The sequence below is a fragment of the Heloderma suspectum genome, chromosome 7 (assembly GCF_057233095.1).
Source record: "Heloderma suspectum isolate Gila_16-S chromosome 7, 16-S_ref, whole genome shotgun sequence".
Classification (NCBI taxonomy): Eukaryota; Metazoa; Chordata; class Lepidosauria; order Squamata; family Helodermatidae; genus Heloderma; species Heloderma suspectum.
Window position 1 is genome coordinate 111,437,352 of NC_139464.1, and position 19,880 is coordinate 111,457,231.

Sequence of the window (19,880 nt, forward strand, 5' to 3'; positions counted from 1 at the left end):
TCTTGTCTATCAAATTAACAAGTTTTTGTTCTGTATTTCTTGTATACAGGAAACAATGTTATGAGGACCATTCATGGTGTGGGAGAAATGATGACTCAAATGGTCCTCAGCAGAGGTTCTATCTTTCCTATTTCTGTCCCTGACATACCCCCAAGTGTCCACCCAAGCAAACAAGCCAACATTGTAGAGAGTGAAGATGTCACTGTGATGGACACCAAGTTAAAAATCATTGAGATTTTGCAGGTAAAAATCTCGCTCTAAAATTTAACATCAAGCCAAAGCACCAACAATGACTGAGTTCGCATGACATGACAACCCGTCATGGGCAGCCAGCCATGGTTGGGTGTCATGTCGTCCGAACCTGGAGGGCTTTCTGCAGGATGGCTTATTTTTCAGGTACAAGCCACAATGAGAACCCATGGCTTGTTGTACGGTTATTTTCACCCATGATGGGTTGATGTGTTACATTTTTTTCTGCATTGAGGTGATTGGCTACAAAGCCACTTGGCAAAAGTGGCAAGCCCATGCCACTTACTCTTCGCAATCTCACCACTGACTGTACTTCCTTTCATGATGGGGGAGACTCCATTGGCTGAGCTCTAGAGAAGGTTTTTGGCTCCTGCACACGGTCACCTCACCAACTGTCAGTTTGCACTAAAGTTAGAACTCCTGTGTTCAGTTTTATGTGACCAGTAGAAGGCTGGGCTCTAAACATATTTCTGTAACAATATTGGTAATAGTATTTTTCAAAAATTATATATGATCCTTAAAAACCATAGATTTTGAAAGGATAAATGCTTTTTGTTAAATATCTTTTATGCAACAATAGTAACGCTGATTTCATAAGCAAATATCTTCAAATGCTCGTGAACCCCTACCTCCCAAAGAGTCTCACAAATGTGGTATGTCATCCTCTTGCCTTATAGTTTATTCTTAGTGTTCGACTTGACTACAGAATATCCTACATGCTGTCTATTTACAAGAAGGAATTTGGAGAGAGCAATGAAAATGTTGATAGTTCTGTAACATCTCCACCTGACTCACCAGCTATCACCTCAGGTACTGCCGCTAAAGTAGAATAATTCAAAATAGCAATGATTCATTTTTAAATGAGTGTTGAAATGAAACATGGACATGCACTCGCTAAAAAGCTTAAACAAAAGTGCCAGAAACTCAGACTTGAGAAAATTAATGCTAGGAGAATTCTTTGCTTGTTCAGACAATATTCACCCACTTGTACATGTGGGGAAATTGTGAGTGTGTCTTGGGACTCACACACCTGCTCTCTGACCTACCTCCCCAATTGTACTGAGAATGTAATAGGTACCACATTTGAACATGAAATCTCTGGCTCTGTGATGACAACTTAGATAATGGAGTAAGGGAGACCCTGTGCTTGAATAAACACAATATTCCCTAGTTTGGTGGTAGTGTTCTATTCATGAAGAGGAGGTTTGAGGAAGAGGTGCCCAAAGCCTGTTCCCTATGTCCCTATATCTTAGACATGCAGGTTCCTGGTTGGGGTTGAGTATTTTCTGAGCAGACATTGAAGAATGGATTGTAACTGGCATGTATTATTTCAGTAACATGCCATTTATTTTCCCTTTTGTTACTGACTGCTTACTATATGTGTACCGTGGTCCAGCAAATGTGAGATGTCATGGCCAAAGAGCTAGTGAGCAAGTTGTTAACCCTGGGCAATGAGTTTAATAGTGTTGTTGACCCCTTTTTCTGAGTAATACCAGTTGTTGCTGATTATTTGCTTCTAGCACAAAATAAGGGAGGGATTGTGGTCATTTTTTGTAGTGCTGACTCTGCCACAATCTGCTTTATGTTCTTGTGTAGCAGTTGTTCCTGACATAGATGAAATTGCCGCTCAAGCAGAAACTATGTTTGCTGGCAGGTAAGTTCTGAAATGCTTCCAATCCTTCTGTTTGCATTTGACTGACCGTTTTTTGTCATCCTCCTCTATAATGCTAACCAATACTTCCTGTTTAATCTTTGCACTGTGTCCTGCATGCTCTAGCAGTTTACCAATGTACTGCTACTATTTATGGAGGGTAGAACTTTGAATCTGCAGAATGCTTTACAAACCTTTTATGACTGATACAACCTTGAAGCACAGTAGCTTCCAGTAGGTCAAAAGCTTTTGATATGGGCCTATTTGCACAATGTGTGAGCTTTAATATCCCAGAAACACAATGCCCTAGATACTGGAATATGGTTTGGCCAGTTACACAGTTTGGGCTGGCAACCCCATCAAAATTGTGAACATTCACCACATGAGGTTTTTTTGATCCATGCATTGGCTTATCTGTTGAATTAGCCAGTATCTAACGTTATACTATCTGCCTCTGGTGTCTTAATATATGTTTCATTCCTGCCCTCTCTGTGGTAAAGAAGTATTATTCACATTGTGCAGATGATCCTGAACCAGATTTACAGGAAGACAAAGCTGTTATTTATACAAACATTTTTCTCTCTTTTATGGAGAGATGCATGACACTACACACCTACTCTTATCCCTCCTACCCATCTCCCCTGTTTCTACTTGAAGCAAACACATGATGTTGACTTATATGCTAATACCTGGAATCTTCCTGAACCTGCTTTGGGAGGTCCCCTACATTTCAATATTGGTAAGTGGCCTGGGAGGTTGATGTTCTGGGCACATGGACCAAGTTCTCTGGATCTCAGCAAACATCTGTTGAGAGGGGAAAGACTAAAAGTGACTGAAATTTGTTTCTCATACTCTTGGAATGAAGTTTGTATTTGCATAAGATGTAAATTAATATGTTTGCCATGTCAAGTTCAAGCACAATTTTTTACTTGGTTCATATATATTTGCTTTTGGGCTGAGCCGTCTATTCTCTTACAAGTATAAGATTGGTGTTTTGTTTTTAAATTAAAAGAACAGAGGGTGCTGAAATTGAATCCCCTGGAAAAGTAAATAGGATGGGACTTCTTTGATTTACACTCCCCAGGTTTTACTCCTAAGAAGTAAGTCCCATAGAACACCCTGGGATTTATGTCTGAGAAAATATGTTTAGGATTAGGCTATTTTTTCTGTCATTTTAGGAGGTGCTGGCTTTGACTTCATGAGGGCCCATGAGCAACTTTGATGTTGGGGTTGCTCCGAGTGTATTAGTTTATTCTTATCATTTTATCTTATTCTTTTAATTGTACACTACCCTGGGAGGTTATGCTGAAGGGTGGCTAACAAATTGACCAGCTAAATAAATATTGGCCTAGGAGGCTTCCTTAATTGTCCTGGCACAGACAGTTGGGGCTCAGCCAGTGAGGGTGCATGAAATTCCCCTGTGCCTCCATGAGGAGTATTTTCTCAATGCAAATTCCAACCAAGTTGGAGGGCCCTGCAGTAGGTGAGATCCTAGGGGTAGTGCTAGGTTCCTTTATGGGTCCGGACCCTATCAACTGTCTGTCCCCACCAGCTTCTGCTGTCAGGATAAGGTCCTGGGCAGCAAACAAGGATCAGAGGGGCTGGAACAGCCTTCCCTGACCTGGTGCCCTCCAGATGTTTTGGATCTCAACTGCCAGCATTCCTGACCATTGGCCATGCTGGCTGGGACTGAACTAAAACATCTGGAAGGCACCAGGTTGAAGTCCAAAACGTCTGGAAGTTGCTAGGTTGGGGAGGACCTAGTGAGAGGTACATGGTCAAAGACAGATGGTCAGGTTCCAAGCAGCCCAGGTGAAGGAAGGCAAGGCACAGGAGTCTTTAGAGCAGCAAGGCTGTCTGACAGGTGGATCAGATGGAGTGTATTCATAGTGCTTTCTTAGCCCATGGAAGACAGAGGCCTATGTGCTGTGACAAAAGTTTTATTGAGAAGGAAACAAGATCTGCAGTGCTTGCTTAGGCTCCTCCCTCTTGACCGCTACACTGGAGTCCAGCTTCTAGTCTCCTTGCAGTCCTTTTGCTGGATGTAACTGCTACCTATTCCAACACTGAGGGACCAAACCTGAGGCAGCAGTTATATAAGGTTGGCAGAGCCTGCTGTTGTTCCCCCAGGTCACTAAGGTGCATGGGCCCTGCTGACGGATTCCTTGAGTTGAGCCCTGTGGCACCTTACACATGAGAAACAGATGTGCGTGCCTCACATATTTTCCCATTATTACTTTGTCCCTGTGGTGAGAGGAAGAACGGGTCAAGGCTCCAAGGTTCATACCAGCTTGAGAGTTCTCGCAGGAACATAATGGCGGAACAGGGCCACTTTTTAATGCTTTATTATCACCAGAGTCTTTGCTTGCTTTTGTGTTCATGCAGAAAAGAAAAAAATGCTGTGCAGCTGGATGATGAAGGGGGCAGGACGTTTTTGCGAGTCCTCATTCACCTGATCATGCACGACTACCCCCCTTTGCTTTCGGGGGCCCTGCAGCTGTTGTTTAAACACTTCAGCCAACGACAAGAAGTTTTGCAAGCATTTAAGCAGGTATAGTCACAAGTGTGCCTGGAAGCCAGTTTCAGGGGCGGGGGCTGGCTTTTTTAAAAGGCTGTTCTTTTACATACCTTCTGGTTGCTGGTGGTTTATGCAAGCCTTCCTCATAATGATACAAATTCAGTAAGAATGTTTATGCATCACCTTTACCTGAGTCAATGGAAACTGCTCATTTTAGGCCTGGGGCCTGGTCAGATGTTACTTTTCAGTAGAGAAAAGCAGAGGCTTTTACATACCCTTCCTTCTGGCCCACTTACTGCAGTGTTCAAACTGGGCTGTACCACATATAGGCAGCCAACTAAGTTCCTCCTCTTCTGAACTTGCACAAGTTACAAACAGCAGGGAAGGTTTTGTTTAGCATTTGACAGTTGCTGCATAATGACCTTCTACCTATTATTAAAGTAGGGCTATGCTGATTAGGTGCATAAGCAGCTGCAGTTCCCTATTAAATGATAGCTGAGGAGCTGAGTGGCTGACATGTTTTTGTGAAGGAAAGAAGGATCTAATTGGGAAACAAACTGAACTGACTGACTCTAGAGGAAGCGGGAAATGATTATATGTGAATGAGAGATATCCAGGGTTGTGTGTGCACACTCCATGATTCAGTGGCACTTCAGAAAAACTGCAAAATATGGCACTGGCCGCAATGTTCAACTTCCTAAAAAATCTCTTAGTTTTGTTTTTAAAGCCACTTTTTTGCCTTTATATTTGCAAAAAACCACAAAACCTGAAAATGTATGGGCAAATCCTGATGAAATTTCAGAAGCTGTACGAGATTTCCAGTAGTCAGAAGCTTCACCACCCTGTATAGGCTCTTGCTCTTCCCCTTAATAGTACAAATAAAATCAGCTATGCAAAATAGTAAACACTGCAGAATAAATTATGCACAATGATACAAATTTGGTTAAATTGCTAGTTTATACTGGTTGAAGAAATACCTTGGTGCAGAAATTATTTTTTGAAAACCTAAATTACGGAGACATCTATCAATTCTGTAACAAAACAAGGATATGTATTAGGGAGAAGCAGCCTACAATGCTGTACTAGCTGACATTTTACTTGTGAATAGTGACCTCTGTCCCTGTCACGTAAACAGTAACAGTTCTCTGCAGCGGAGGAGTATTTGATGTTACGCAGTGTTATCATTTTATACTGCGTTATACGGATTTTCTCACAGTGCTTATAGAGTTAGTGTAGGGATAACTATCAATTTCAGTTTCACTTAACATCTTCTTTAATAATCTCTGCAGACAGACAGCCTGGTAGCCAATTCTGCAGATTATAACAAATTGTGAAGCTATGAGGAAAATCTTTTGAAGAAAGAAAGATGTTTTAGACAACTGGTCAGAAAATGGACAAAATGCAAGTCACTTTAGGAAGACATATATATGAATACATTATGGGGGAAATAACCCCAAGTGATCAAAGAGAGATGTGGATGTGTTTCTGCGAAATTAGTTGAATAAGGGAAAAAAATAACAATTTCCCACATACTCAACAAAAATAAGAGGAAGGGGAATTAACATTTTTTTTCTTATTTGATTAATTTTTCAGAGGCATATTGAGATTACCCCCTGCATGTGTATGAATGTGTTTCCCCCCTAAAATACTTCTGTTCATTTTCTTACCCGATGCCTAAAATGACTCTTTTCAAAAGTTTTCCTAATAACTTCCGAATTCTGTTGAAAGTTCAAAATGTGTCATTTTTCCTGTCATTGTTCAGATTTGGAGTACATGCATTCTTTGGGTGTCATATTTTATTCTTGGCAAAACTTCAGTTAAAAGGATTCATTCCTGTGCTATTTCAGTACAATAAAGTTCACATCCAGTATCTTCATTTTTGGAGTTGTTGATTCATGCATAGGGATGAACAGATCAGACAATTTTCAGTGCATGTCAGTATTGCTTGTGTTCCTAAACCCGTTCCATCCCATTTCTGGGTTTAATCTGCACTGTTGTTTTTTTAGATCTGCACAACAATTTGTACACATTTTAGTACACATATTATGGTAAAATATGCATTGATATTTGCTTTGTGATAAAATACACATTTTTATTCACATTTTACTGTGCTTTTTAAGCCAAACACTGCATCATAACATTTGGAGAAGTGCAGAATCAGAAGGATAAGTGTATTACAACGTGCATATTAGTTCAGGAGGTGTGAATCAGGTTGGTTTGCTTCCAAATGTGGGCCTAACAAAATTCTAGGATGCTCTTACTCATGCATGTTGATCACTGGATGACTGTACCATGAAGTGGTGACTTGCATATAAACCACCATGCATTAGAACATCATGGATAAGAGGCAGTTTTCATGTCATTTCAAACGCAGTGTTCAGCTGCAAATTATCAAGTGCTGAGTAATCAATTGATGTGAAATCAAGTGATGTACATACATGTGTACACCAGGCCTCTGATTTCCTTTGCTTTTAGCTGTAAATATTCTGCTTTCAATTACTAATACCTATGAGATCTGTTGAAAGATGAAAATTTCATGGTCTTTCTAAAAGATTAAATCAAAGAGTTGAATGGAACCATCCTGATGTTTGCTGTTCATGCAGTGAAACATTTGTGAAATTCTGGTTATTGACAGGTTCAGCTGCTGGTGTCTAATCAAGACGTGGACAACTACAAGCAAATTAAAGCTGACCTCGACCAGTTAAGGCTTACCGTAGAAAAATCTGAACTTTGGGTTGAAAAGAGCAGCAGTTATGAGAGTGGAGAGCTGGGCGAAAGTCAGACAAAAGGAATCGATGAGCCCATTGAGGTGTGTATTTTGGGCTTGATCCTTGTGTGTTGTTTTTGTTTTAATAACAATGGTTGTAGGCATTTTAGTGGAATATTTATTTAACACCTTTCAAAGTTCTAAAAGCAGTTTATAAACAAAAAGTGGGCAACAGTTAAAACATTCCTGAAGCGTTTTCTAAAGTTTTCACCAAGTTTTGTTTGATCTCCTTTGAGTTTCATTGGCTTAACTGGGCAGATGTAGTAATGGTTCATGGCTCTTGGAATTCTTGATGCTGGGGAGGTTGTTGGAGTTGCTTGGGGAACAGTGATGCAAAAAGTCTCTCCTCAGCCCATCTTCTTGCTGCTTTTCTTTCTGGGCCTGCAGAAGAATAGGCCTCCTGGTCTGGATGCATGTTACCAAAGTGACAAAGACAGGGCCGGTTCTGGCATTAGGCAGAGTGAGGTAGCTGCCTTAGTCAGCAGATGCTGAGGTGTGTGTGAGCAGCTTCCCAGCCATTTCACCTGAGCGAGCCACTCAGCTGTTCCCCTCTGTTGAAGGACAGAGGTGCACTTGTCACACAGCCTATTCCCACTAAGCTAGCCTGCTGTGCTTGGGTATAGTGGAGGATGTGCTCCTGTCTGTACTGTTCATGTAAGATTCAACTACCTGTCCAGTCAGAGTCTGTACATGGAATGGTGGTGGTGGTGGAGGGGGATGCCATCTTGTCCTTTGCATCAGGCTGCAAAATGTCTTGGGCCAGCCCTGGGCCAACCAATGTGCCAATGCGAAGTGATATATAAAAGAGTCATGTGACTCTTGAACTGGGAAGACCTAGGCTCGAATCTCCATTCAGTCATGAAGCTCACTGGGGTAGCTCATTTGCTGTGCAGATAAAATGGGATAACCATTTTACGTTGTTGTAGTGGGAGCTGGGAGATCCGGGTTCTAGTCCCCACTCGGCCATGGAAGCTCACCGGGTGACTTTGGGCCAGTCACAGACTCTCAGCCCAACCCACCTCACTGTCAGGAGCACCCTAGCTGCCTCTTACAGTCCCCTCCAATAGCCAACTCAAGACACAGACGAAAGGGATTCTTTCCAAGGCTTTATTCTATTTACAACTTAATGACTCTTTCAGATGCTAATCACCAGCGACTAAGCAAGGTACTGCACTGGGGTAGTTAGCAGAGTAGCCTAAGCTCCAGGTAAGGCAGTTAGTCCCCATTTGAAGGAGAAGGGCGGGAAGATTCTGAACTTATGGGCTATGGAGAGGTCCTCCCTCTTATCCTTGGATCCTTGGGACACGACCGTTGTTTTAGCACCAAGCGAGCAGAGCGCCTCCTCTTGGCGCCCTCCATCTGGCGCCGCTCCCTGCGTCTGCGCCGAGCGTCCAGCAAGGCCCCCTCCCCTGCTGTCTCGCTGCCAGGGTCACCATCTCTCTCAGGAATGCAGGCAGGAGGAATCTCTCCCTGCCACTGTGCCTGTGAGCGATGAGCGAGCTCCTCTCCCACGGGTGGTTGCTCTTCCTCAGAATCAGAACTGCTCTGGGGCTCTGTGGGCTCAGTTTCCACCCTGACACTCACAGGATTGTTGTTGTGAGGAGGATTATGTACGCTGCCTTGGGTTTCTTAAAGAGGAAAAATGGCGGGATATAAATGTAATAAATAGTAATAACCCCAAATGCCACCGAAGGAAGGGCAGAACATTGATGTGATAAAGAATACATTTCAGGCATCACCAATTTGCTGTTATTGTTGCTCTATTTTGGGATTTAATTGAGATAAGACACATAGTATAATTACAGATCTATATGGAGGGTGGTGGGGAATGCAACTTGTTAAATGTGATAGGGCATTTCCCCTTTTCAACTTTGCCAGTTGATGTGATAACCCACCCACCTTCATCACAAATCTCTCCTGCTGATCATGAGGTAAGACCAATGGCTCATTACTAGAGAACAAAGTAATCTGTTGCAGACATCTATTGATACCAATATTACAAAATCAATTTACTACACAAAAGGAGTTGGACCAGATGCAGCACTGGTGAAAAAACTAGCAAAGATTTCCTATCAACACCGGCTTGTACTCTATTTCACTAGAAAAGGCTGCCATGGTGCATCATGTGTGTTCAGCTGCATCACTATTAATCTATAAAGACCCATAAGTGCCTTCTGATGTGCCTTCAGAAAATGCTGTTTCTATAGAAAGTTCTGATTAATATGTATACCTTGTGTCTCCTTCCTTTATTTTTCTGGATTACAAATCAAGGGGTGTGTGGTGATTTCAGTGCATTGAAAAAAGAAAGAGTATCAGACTGGAATAAAAATGTTCCCATTTCTGATGAGGTAACCCTCTAGCTCCCATCATGTTTTTGTCTTTTCACATAACTCAGCTGTGTTAGTGTTATGAGACAAACACAGGGTTGGGAATGCCATATTTGTTGATATAATGTAGAGTTCCAGATTAGATGGGTTTTTAAGAAGAGCAGACAAATTAATTCATGAAACATAGGTGGCTATTGGTGTAATATCTAAATGCAACCTCCATATTCTGAAACAGATGTCAGATGACCAGATGTTCGGGAGAAGTAATTGACTTACCAACGTAATTTCCCCACTCACAGTTTTTTGTGGATTCTTTGGATGACATCATGACCCTCCAGTTTCACCTCTGTGTCTAACCAACCGTCTCAGCAAGTTTTTTTAAAGCAGAGAAAATATGGCATTTAATTGTGAAAGTGAAAAAGGCACAATTTTCTCTTGTGTATTTGCAGTATTCTGTGCCACAGTGCCACCAAGAGGTTATGAGGACAAGCAGGAAAGTAAACACCCCTTATATAGTGCTCTGATCTCAATACTGCGACAAAACTGAAAGTAGATACAGAGGATTAACAGGAGATTTACTGCCTCATGTAGAAAACCTCCAAATCTTTATTTTTTTCCTTCTATCTTCTGCTTTCTCAGAAGATTCTTTTTTCAATATGTACATCATGTAGCCTACATATCACTGAGCTACCTCCTTGTTCTAAGCTCTTGGGGGCGGGGTGGGGGGTGGATACCATTTTTCTTACAATAGACCCTCTATTAAATTTATTAAGTAGTCCACCATGTGATAGTCACTACACATTCTTAATCAGTTGATTAATAATTAGCAAACATTTCCATATAGAAGTCCATTTAACAAGCAGATCATTGGTCGTGAACTTAAACTCCTTTCTCTGATATGAACCTCCATGAGAAGAAGCCAGTAGCCATGGTTGCTAAATGGAACCTCCATGTCCAGAGGCAGTATACCTCACAATACCAGATACTTCTTGCTAGTATTGTGGGTGGGGTGGGGGGCCAAATCACCACACAGACTCAGTTTGCATGTAACAAGAACCCGCTGTGGGTAAATTTCCCCACAGGGCTTCTTGTTGTGGCATTTTGGCCATTTTGAATATTTGGGGTACAGTGTAGCTTCTAGCTTGTAGCTTCTCATTACGTGTGAGCCCAGCAAGGGTGGGTTGTTGGGGTGGTTGACAAGCCACCCGCAACTCTAAAACAGCCCATGGGTTCTGGTTGGCTTGTCAACCACCCCAACAATCCACCCTTGCTGTGTTCACACGCAATGAGAAGCCGTGGGGGGGGGGCTTGGATTGGTGAACTGGCGCCCATCGGCACCCAAAACCCACAGTGGCTAATAAGCTAATAAGCCACAGTAGGCTGCAGTGATCGTGCGAACCAGGTCACAGTGTACTGGGCCCAGGAAATCCTGTTGGCAGCCCTGCCTACTCTATTGTTGTGGCATTTTTTCTTTTTCTTGACGTTTCTTTCTTTCTGTAGGTTTTGGAAAGAAACATCTGTTTTTGCACATCATACAGTTTAATCCTCAACTAATGCTCTGAGTTTGTATCTTTTTGAAAAGCGATTCTACACAAATTTTTTATTAGAAAAAATTGCTATTATCTTTATTATCCAACTTTATTAGAGGAGTTTGAATTTAAACGCTCCTTATTGAGCTACTGTTTTACTGGAGTTGTACACAGTGGAGGCTGGTGGCTCCGACATCAATGGGGCGTTGAATCCACTTAACACCTTGGAGAGCTCCTTTAGAGTTCTGGCTGGTTCTGACTGAAACCCGAAACGGATTCACCACCCCACTGACATCAGAGCCACCAGCCTTCGCTGGTCATACATCAAGGGTACACAACATACACCCCTGGGGATGACTCTGATTTGCTGATTGTTTAAAAGTGTCTTAGACATGTGTGTGCGTGTGCTGTCTGTTTATAGGTATGTAAATGGTTTTTACACTTTGTATAATGTATTTTGGATGGTTTTTAATCTTTGTAAACCACTCAGAGAGCTTTGGCTATCAGATGGTATTGAAATAGAACAAATGAATGACATGAAATAAAATGAAGTCTTTCCCCATGACCTTGTGGGAAGCCTCTGTTCTGGAGACTTCTTCTAACATCAGGAAAATGAAACATGACACTCAAGAAGGAGCACTAGATAAGTTGAAAGTATAGAATGTGGGCTTCGGATGAGGCAAACATGGAATATCATGTAGAACCTGCAACAAAATGTTGCAGTGTGTCCACTTCTGTTCAGGGTGCCACCCAGCCACCCAGCCATGCCCTCCTCCAGGGCCTCATCTATATGGCACTGCTTTGACCCCACACCCCGTCGCAACTGTGCAGCAATGCAGCTTCGAATCAGCAAGCCTTGCAATACACTCGCTTCCCTAACAGACTCACTGTGCCCTTTTTTTTGCCATTATACTGAAATGCGCAGTTGTGCAGTCCTGTGAGTGGGGTGGTACAACACTTCAGTGGCTGTTTTGTATTTGAGGGGCTCTGCTGTGTCTTTCTGACCCTTTTAAGGTAAAAATTGGGTGTTTTCTGCTCCTTCATTTCTGCACCATCAATTTGTCAGTTCCCCAGCCTGAGACTCTCGCGATGGTTTGCAGTCACAAGCGTGAGCGCTACGTGCCTAGCCATCACTCTGAAATGGTGGCTGGAGCGATGCTGGTCCTCCTGCAAGACCCCTGACCCCTGGCTTTCGGGTAGTGAGTCCACAACCGTTGCAAAGATACGAAGCTGCAAAACTGTGCGAATGTGTGATTAAATAGATGAAAACGCCCCTCTGTGCCTCTGTAACTGCGCAGCTGCAAAGGGATGGGGGAGTAAAGGGGCATCACAGAGTGACACAGGCACTAAGCACGCCCACAGCACGCCCACTGCAAAATGCGAAGTCGGTTCGGGGAAGGGACAGACAGCAAACCCAAAAAATCGCGGCACAACGACTCCTTGGAACTCCACATTTTCTGTGCGAAAACCACGGATGGCTGTGAAGTCGCAACTATGTCATCTATCAGGAGGGACTTTGCCTTGCTCCCGCCCCGGAGTAAAAGCCCAGTGTAGATGGGGCCCAGGACATTCCATTCTATTCCCTCTCCAGCCTTATTCCTTTTTTTCGTTTCAGTTGATAACTTCCATGGCTAATGAGCATGCTCAGTTGTCCTTGGGCTGTTTGTTTGTTTGTTTGTTCGCTCTCTTAAGTTTTTATTTTTTACAGTTTTTTTACTTCTGCAGACTTAGGGGTTCCTTCGAGCATTTTGATACCTTCCTCTTCCCAATTCTGATTCTAGCTCCAATCCTTTCAGTTCACATCACCTGAGTTTGCTATTAAAAGGAGTGATCCTTGGTTCTAAATACAGGATCATGGGTACCACAGTTGTGTAGGGTTGTGAGGAGATATAACAGATTTGAAACTTTAGGGGATCAAAGTTTTTCAAGAAGTTGCACCTCTCTTCTAGCAAGAATAGCAACAGGAAGAAACTGGATTTAAATGCATGTTAAAAATTCACCTCTTATCTCTGGTATTCTCAAATGGATCTCCCTCCTCTCCTCTCCTTCCCTTCCCTTGTGTGTTTAGTCTCATAGATAGTAAGGCTGAGTGCATGGTGTGTATGTTTATTTTGATTTATGTGCAATGCCTAGTTACAGTAGCGACTTTAGAAATAATAGCATCAATACTAACATGAATAAACATAATATTAACAACATATTAAAAAAATGGAGGAAAAGACAAATGAATTCTGAAGACTCTGAAAAGGTAGAATATTCAGTGTGTAGAACTTGTTGATATATGATTTTGTTCGGCTCTCACCGCCTGCATTTTGTTGTTGTTGTTGTTGTTATATGGCAATATACACATCCTTGCACTGGACACATCAGCCATCTTAGGCTACAGTCCTATGCGTGGGAGCAAGAACCACTGAATGCAATGGATCTTACTTCTGAGTAGACACATACAGGATTGCATTGTAACACTTCAGCTTGTCTTGGGTGATTTTTTTTGCACATTGCTAGTGAAAGATTATCTAAACCTACTTTACATACTCTTCTGGCCCATGTTTAGTATTTTGAAGCTAAATCCTCTCTCTCTCTCATTCTCTCTCTCTCTCTCTCTCTCTCTCTCTCTCTCTCTCTCTCATTAAACTATAGGAATCAAATATGTTAAGTCCAGTCCAGGACGGAAGTAAGAAACCTCAGATTGATAGCAACAAGAGTAACAACTACAATATTGTTATGGAGGTATGCTGATAAAAATACTTCTGGCTATCAGTTATTATGATAGCATTGTACATTTTCCCTCATGCTTTATATTACACTTTATTATCAGATTTTGATCCGCTTAAGCAGACTCTGCATCCAGAATAAAAAATGTCGAAATCAGCAGCAGCGATTGCTTAAAAATATGGGAGCCCACTGTGTGGTATTAGATCTTCTGCAGATCCCCTATGAAAAGGTAATAAATGGATGTTTATGGTGATTATAATTAATGAGGATAATTAAATAACAGACATTTGAAGGTTATTCCAGGCTTCACAGAACTCAGTGGGAATAGTGCATTTCATAAATTGCACGTATTAGTAAATGCATCCCTGATAACTGGTTAAATCTCTTTGAAACCCAGTTTAGGCATTATGCCTGAACAAGATATACGAATGCGTGCAAGTACTACAGGGCTGCACATGCGGGCTGTGCCTAGTGTCACCAGCCCTGACCTCCCTGTTCCTGACCTTGCCAGGTTGCATGGCAAGGTCTGAAGTGAGCTTCTGCTCACATTCACTTGAATGTGAGTAGAACTCTCTAGGTGACTGGGGACCCTGCCTCATCAGGGTCCCCAGTTGTGCATGGTGGATGGTGGATGGTTTCTACTCACGTTCAGCTGAATGTAAGTGGCACAGCCCTGTGCTCCTTACATGCATTTCTGTACCCTGTTCAGGCATAACAGCTGAACAGGGCTTGAGTCATTAAGCAAAGGTGGCTGAATTGAGGGAATGTTAAATACAACAGTTAACTCTTAAGACTTGTCCTAGAGTGAAGAAATGTGTAAGACCGCTATATGGCTTCACTTACAGGAATAAAATCAAAATCATCCTGGCTGCTCAGTCTTTTTGGAAACATCTCTTGCATGAAGAGAAGAAACTTAGATGACTGTGTTCTTAACATTATTATTATTTTTAATGCATTCTAATTAAGACTGTCATCTGATTAAAAAAATTAATTCATCTAATTAATTGATTAGATTTACATATAAATAAATCAATAGTTTTATTTTTTAAAACATACTTCCTTTTTGGGAGCGGGGCAAAAGTATGTGCAGGCATTGTGTGATGATGCATGCACATGACATCTTACATGAAGCCCCATCTTACAGAAAGTATTCCTTCTTTTGTAAATCTATTAGCAGGTTTTAATCAATTCATCGAATTGCTTAATTGACTAAGTGTTGGTGCCCTAATGATAATTGATATGTTCACTTCAGAGTGTCTGAAATTATCCTTTATATCTATGCAAATTATTATGAAATTTGTTGGAGTTATGTTCTGAGTTTCACCAAACCCTACTGTCCCCCAAACCAAAAAACTTCTACAGGGCCTAGAAGCAGGGTCTTCTCAACGGTGCCCCTGCTCTTGTGCAGTTCCCTCCCACAAGAAATCTAGTGGAAGCAAATAAATATGTTTTTTAAAATGTAGGCAGATTTCCCTCCAAAAATTCCTTAATTATTAAGGGATCAATCCTATGGTCCCTAGACAGAGTCTGGGGCGCAATAAGATACTTTGGGTTCCTGGAACTGAGGTTGGAGACACCACCCTGAACTCGGACCCAGGAGTCTGAGCTCCCCTCCCCCTCACAGCCAGCACAGAGAAGGCAAGACTCGGAGAGGACAGAAAGGGGGCGTTCCTGTGGGTGGGGAAGGGACTGGGGAAGCGGGCATATGAGCTATCTCCAGCCTTCCCCAGCCTCCTTCCCTCCCCTTCCCCGATGCCTCAAACGGGCAAAAATGCCTGTCTAACTACAATGCAGAGTGGGGTGAGCGTGGCAGCAAAGATCGCCTCCACCGCTTCTCCTGCTATGCCCTGGATGGCCGTAAGCCTCTGAGTTCGGATTGTGCCCTGTGTTTTTTGGCATTTATTTTGTGTTAGTTTGCTTCTATCATATATTTTGTGGTATTTCCAAGCCACCATGATTTTAATTTAAATATAAGTAGGACATAATAAAAATTGTAACAAATCAAAGAAAGTGAATAGGCAATATTGATGCACATTGGAGGAAACAGGAAGCTACCTCCATAGCTCTGAGGAAGCGTGCTGCCTCTTGAAGCTAGGAAAGGGGATGAGGAATATATTTCTGATTATGTTAATATCAGTGCCTAACAACTAATAAGTCTGTTTGTCATTCTGTCTGTTTCTTTTACATTTGAAAAAAATAATTACCTGAAGATTGATGAAAAAATGAATGAAATTATGAACTTAGCTCACATGTTCCTTCAGAACTTCTGTCGTGGAAATCCTCAGAATCAAGTTCTTCTTCATAAACACCTCAACTTATTCTTAACACCTGGTGTGAGTATTTCAACCGAATTTCTTGCCAGAGGTCATGGCTTCTTATATTATCCAGAGTTGCATTAAATTACATGTAGCATTTCAAATCCATGGCTTTTCCCCATCCCCATCCTAAGACTTCCCTAACCGTGGATAGTGCAGGACTAATGGGAGTGATCTCTTAAACACACTCGAGAGATCAGAGGGAAGAGGTGTGCTCCCACAGTTAAGGGATACAGTGGTACCAACATTAACTGCAGTTCAAGGTAAGAAAAGTCCCTAGTTAACCAGGATGATGCCACTGTATCCCTTAAGCCCCAATTAAGAGACTGAGGATTGAGCCAGGGCTGGCACCATGGATAGGCATGGTCGGGCACCTGCTGAGGGTCCACACCCCAGCAGGGGCCCACTGACAAGAGCCCCCCAGACTTGCTCTTCCTCCACACAGTTGCCATTTGCTTGTTCAGCTACCTCTCATTCTGCCCCAAACAATGCTGGTGATCAGAAGGTGGAGCAGTAGATGCCTCTGCCTACTTGCTCACTGGTAGGGATGTACGAAAGGCACTTACCTGGTCCTGCAGCTTGCTTCGCGGTGGGGGGGAGGCGCTTTGGTTCTCCCCCCGAAGTTCAGGCTGGGGGGGGAGGCCCGGCCAAAATTCAGGCCGAAATTCAGCCCCGTCTCCCCGGCTGTGAAATAAAAAAGTGGAAAAAAACACAAAACACCCGTGATAGGCTACGTAACGATTTACGTAGCCTATCACGGCTAGATTTCCAAAGTCAGCCGTGATAGGCTACGTAAATCATTACGTAGCCTATCACGGGTATTTATTTATTTATTTTACTTTATTTTGTAATGGTGGCGGCGGTGGCAGCTGGTCGGAAGACTGGCCGCCGCCCCCATCCCCGATGAACCGCCGCCGAACTCCCACTGGGACCCGCCACCGAGAGGGACATTCGAGGGAGGTAAGTCCCATCCTGGGGGGGTGGCGGAGAATTTCACCAACAATTTTGGGGGGCCGAATGCGTTGGCATTCGGCCTCCCCGAGATTCGTGGAGAAATTCTCCGCCATCCCTACTCACTGGCTCTCTGCCCGTCAAGCAAGCAAGCGGTAGCAGTAATGCGAAAATGGGTGAGGAGCGATAGCAGCTGGTAGCAATGGCAATGAGAAGGTAGATTCCCTGAGAGAGGATTCCCATTGAGGATATCTTGTCCAAAGCCCCTCAAAAGCTTGGGAGTCAGCAATGTATTGAGCACATTAAGTCTGCACCAACCCCCTGTCTACGGTATTCAGGTGTGATCACCGGGGCTTCTTCCTTAGTTTGTTTTTAATGCAAATGACAAGCAGTGATCAAACCCACTTTCTCTGGCCGCTTCGTTTAGTTTTGTTTGTAATGAAATATGAAAATAAAAACAGATCTTTCAGGAAAAGACAATGCAGACAATGCATACTCTTGTCTTTATTTTTTTAATCATCATAGTTAGGCCAGTCATGTGCTGGAAGAAATCTTGTTGATCAATCATGTGAATGTTCATTCGTTGATCGATTGATTAATCAATTACATATGCAAATCAATAAAACAATGGTGTGTATGTGGGGGGGTAAGCATGCTTTGTTTTTAGAACACCTGCCAACCACTCCTCTATCTCAAGGAGCACCTCCAGCAACACCAGACAGGCCGCTCAACGAAATCAGCCTTGGATGGGCTTCTCTCTGTCCCATCAGCCAGGACAGCTAGGCTGGTGAGGACGAGGGAGAGGGCCTTCTCTGTGGTGGCCCCCACTCTGTGGAACTCCCTCCCTAGGGAACTCTGCCATGCCCCCTCTTTAATGAGCTTCCGCCACGCATTGAAAACATGCTTGCTCAGGCAGGCATTTGGAGTGGGTTAGGGTAATTTTAGAAATATGATGTTTTTAATCTAGAATTTTATTGTTTTAAATTGTTTCTATTGTTGTACATTGCCCAGAGTGGCTGGATGACCAGCCAGATGGGCGATTAATAAATTAAATAAATAAATAAATAAATAAATGATGTATGCAAATGCCACAGCAGGCACCATCTTACAGGAGGAACTCTTTGAAGGAATCCACCCATAAGGATGCAGAAGTCTTAGTGCTTTTATTGGCTTGCTTCCATTGCGCTTCGGTCCCTTAACTTTTAAATATGGTTTGTTTTTTGTGTTAGTGGAAAATACTGGTTTTCCAAACAACATGCCATTGGAGTGTGTGTTTGTATAGTGTAATATGCGTGTATGTATCTGTATTACCCACATCTGATTTCTTTCAATGGTTTGGCCACGTAGCAGTTCCAGTGCCCATCTTTCTTAATGCTTTTAGACATGGGACTGACTTACGGGAGCCCTTGTGCATTGTCAGACGAAGAGGTGGGAAACAGCTGTCAAACTGTGCAACAGTATTAATCCATAAGAATGCATTTATCATGCCAAGGGACTTACAATTTTTATGTTGCTTTCTCTTCCCAATATCCTTGTGAGGCAGGACACTGGCGTTAGTTTGTGTGGGGATGAGGGAATTGTCATCACTACTCAGGTTGTGTGTTATATAAAGTGTGCAAGGGTAGGGCACCTGTGCTTCTCTCCACCAAATCCATGAGATCACATCTGAAGATAGCCTGGAAGAGAGTGGCTTACTGAAGGCTACCCAATGACTCTGTGGGCTGAAGTGGGATTTGAGCCTACATCTCCAGGGTCTGTGTCTGATTAGGGATGCCAGAGAATTTCACCACAAATCTTGGGGAGGCCGAATGCCAGCGTATTCGGCCCCCCGAAATTGGTGGCGAGACGGTCTGCCCCCCCCCCCCCGGGATGGGACTTACCTTGGGCGAATCTTCCTGGCAGCGGTGCGGCAGCTGCTGCAGCGGCCGGTCTTCTGACCGGCCGCCGCCGCCGCCATTTCCAGTAAAAAAAACCAAAAAAAACACAAAACTGATAGGCTACGTAAAGATTTACGTAGCCTATCACGGCTAGATTTTTAAAAAATACCGTGATAGGCTACGTAAATCTTTATGTAGCCTATCATGGCTGAGTAAAACAAAAAACCGCACGTATGCAAATGGCGGCGCCCATGGGCACCGCCATTTGCGTTCCTTATTTTGGCACGTGTAGTCTACGTAAACATTTACTTAGACTACGGTGAAAATAAGGGGAATGCAAATAGCGTAGCGTCTACGCTATTTGCGTTCCCCTTATTTTTGCCGTAGTCTACGTAAATGTTTACGTAGACTACACGTGCCAAAATAAGGAACGTAAATGGCGGCGCCCATGGGCGCCGCCATTTGCGTACGCGCGGTTTTTTGTTTTACTCAGCCATGATAGGCTACGTAAACATTTACATAGCCTATCATGGCTGATTGCAGGGACGCAAACGGCGGCAGCTACGGCCACTGCCATTTGCGCACCCAGCCAGCCAGGATCCGGGGGGGAGGGGCGGAGCACCCCCCTGACTAGAATTTCGGGGGGAAGGACGGAGCGCCTCCCCCCCACCGCGAATCAATTTCGTGAGAAGGTAAGTGACTTTCGTACATCCCTAGTGTCTGTGTATCAAACAGGCCATAAACTGCTTGTGATGTTTTCTCAGCCCAACTGAAACTGAGGGGCCCGGGCTAAAAAAAATCAGTTATTTAACAGGCTTGGTTGAATAAAAAGGTATTCTCCTGGCAACAAACGAACCATAACGATGGACTAGGTGAGCCTCTCTGCAGGGATTGTTCCATAATTGGGGGGCCACCATTGAAAAGGCCCTCTCCCTACTGATTACGCACCTCATCTCTTTTGGCAAGGGCACTCAGAGAAGG

At 43.2% G+C, this 19,880-nt stretch overlaps 1 protein-coding gene across 10 annotated transcripts in view; it reads left to right on the plus strand.

Moving 5' to 3' along the window:
* Positions 1 to 19,880, plus strand: part of ITPR2 (inositol 1,4,5-trisphosphate receptor type 2) — a 351,496-nt gene that overhangs the window by 121,227 nt on the left and 210,389 nt on the right. For 8 of the 10 annotated variants that reach the window (XM_084811532.1, XM_084811531.1, XM_084811533.1 and 5 more), the window contains 8 exons: positions 50 to 243; positions 927 to 1,059; positions 1,846 to 1,903; positions 4,286 to 4,451; positions 7,054 to 7,227; positions 13,682 to 13,771; positions 13,860 to 13,985; positions 15,967 to 16,089. In XM_084811532.1, coding sequence (XP_084667658.1) covers positions 50 to 243; positions 927 to 1,059; positions 1,846 to 1,903; positions 4,286 to 4,451; positions 7,054 to 7,227; positions 13,682 to 13,771; positions 13,860 to 13,985; positions 15,967 to 16,089 — 1,064 coding nt within the window. The remainder of the gene's footprint in view (positions 1 to 49; positions 244 to 926; positions 1,060 to 1,845; positions 1,904 to 4,285; positions 4,452 to 7,053; positions 7,228 to 13,681; positions 13,772 to 13,859; positions 13,986 to 15,966; positions 16,090 to 19,880) is intronic. The other 2 variants (XM_084811530.1, XM_084811534.1) reach the window with 1 other exon arrangement.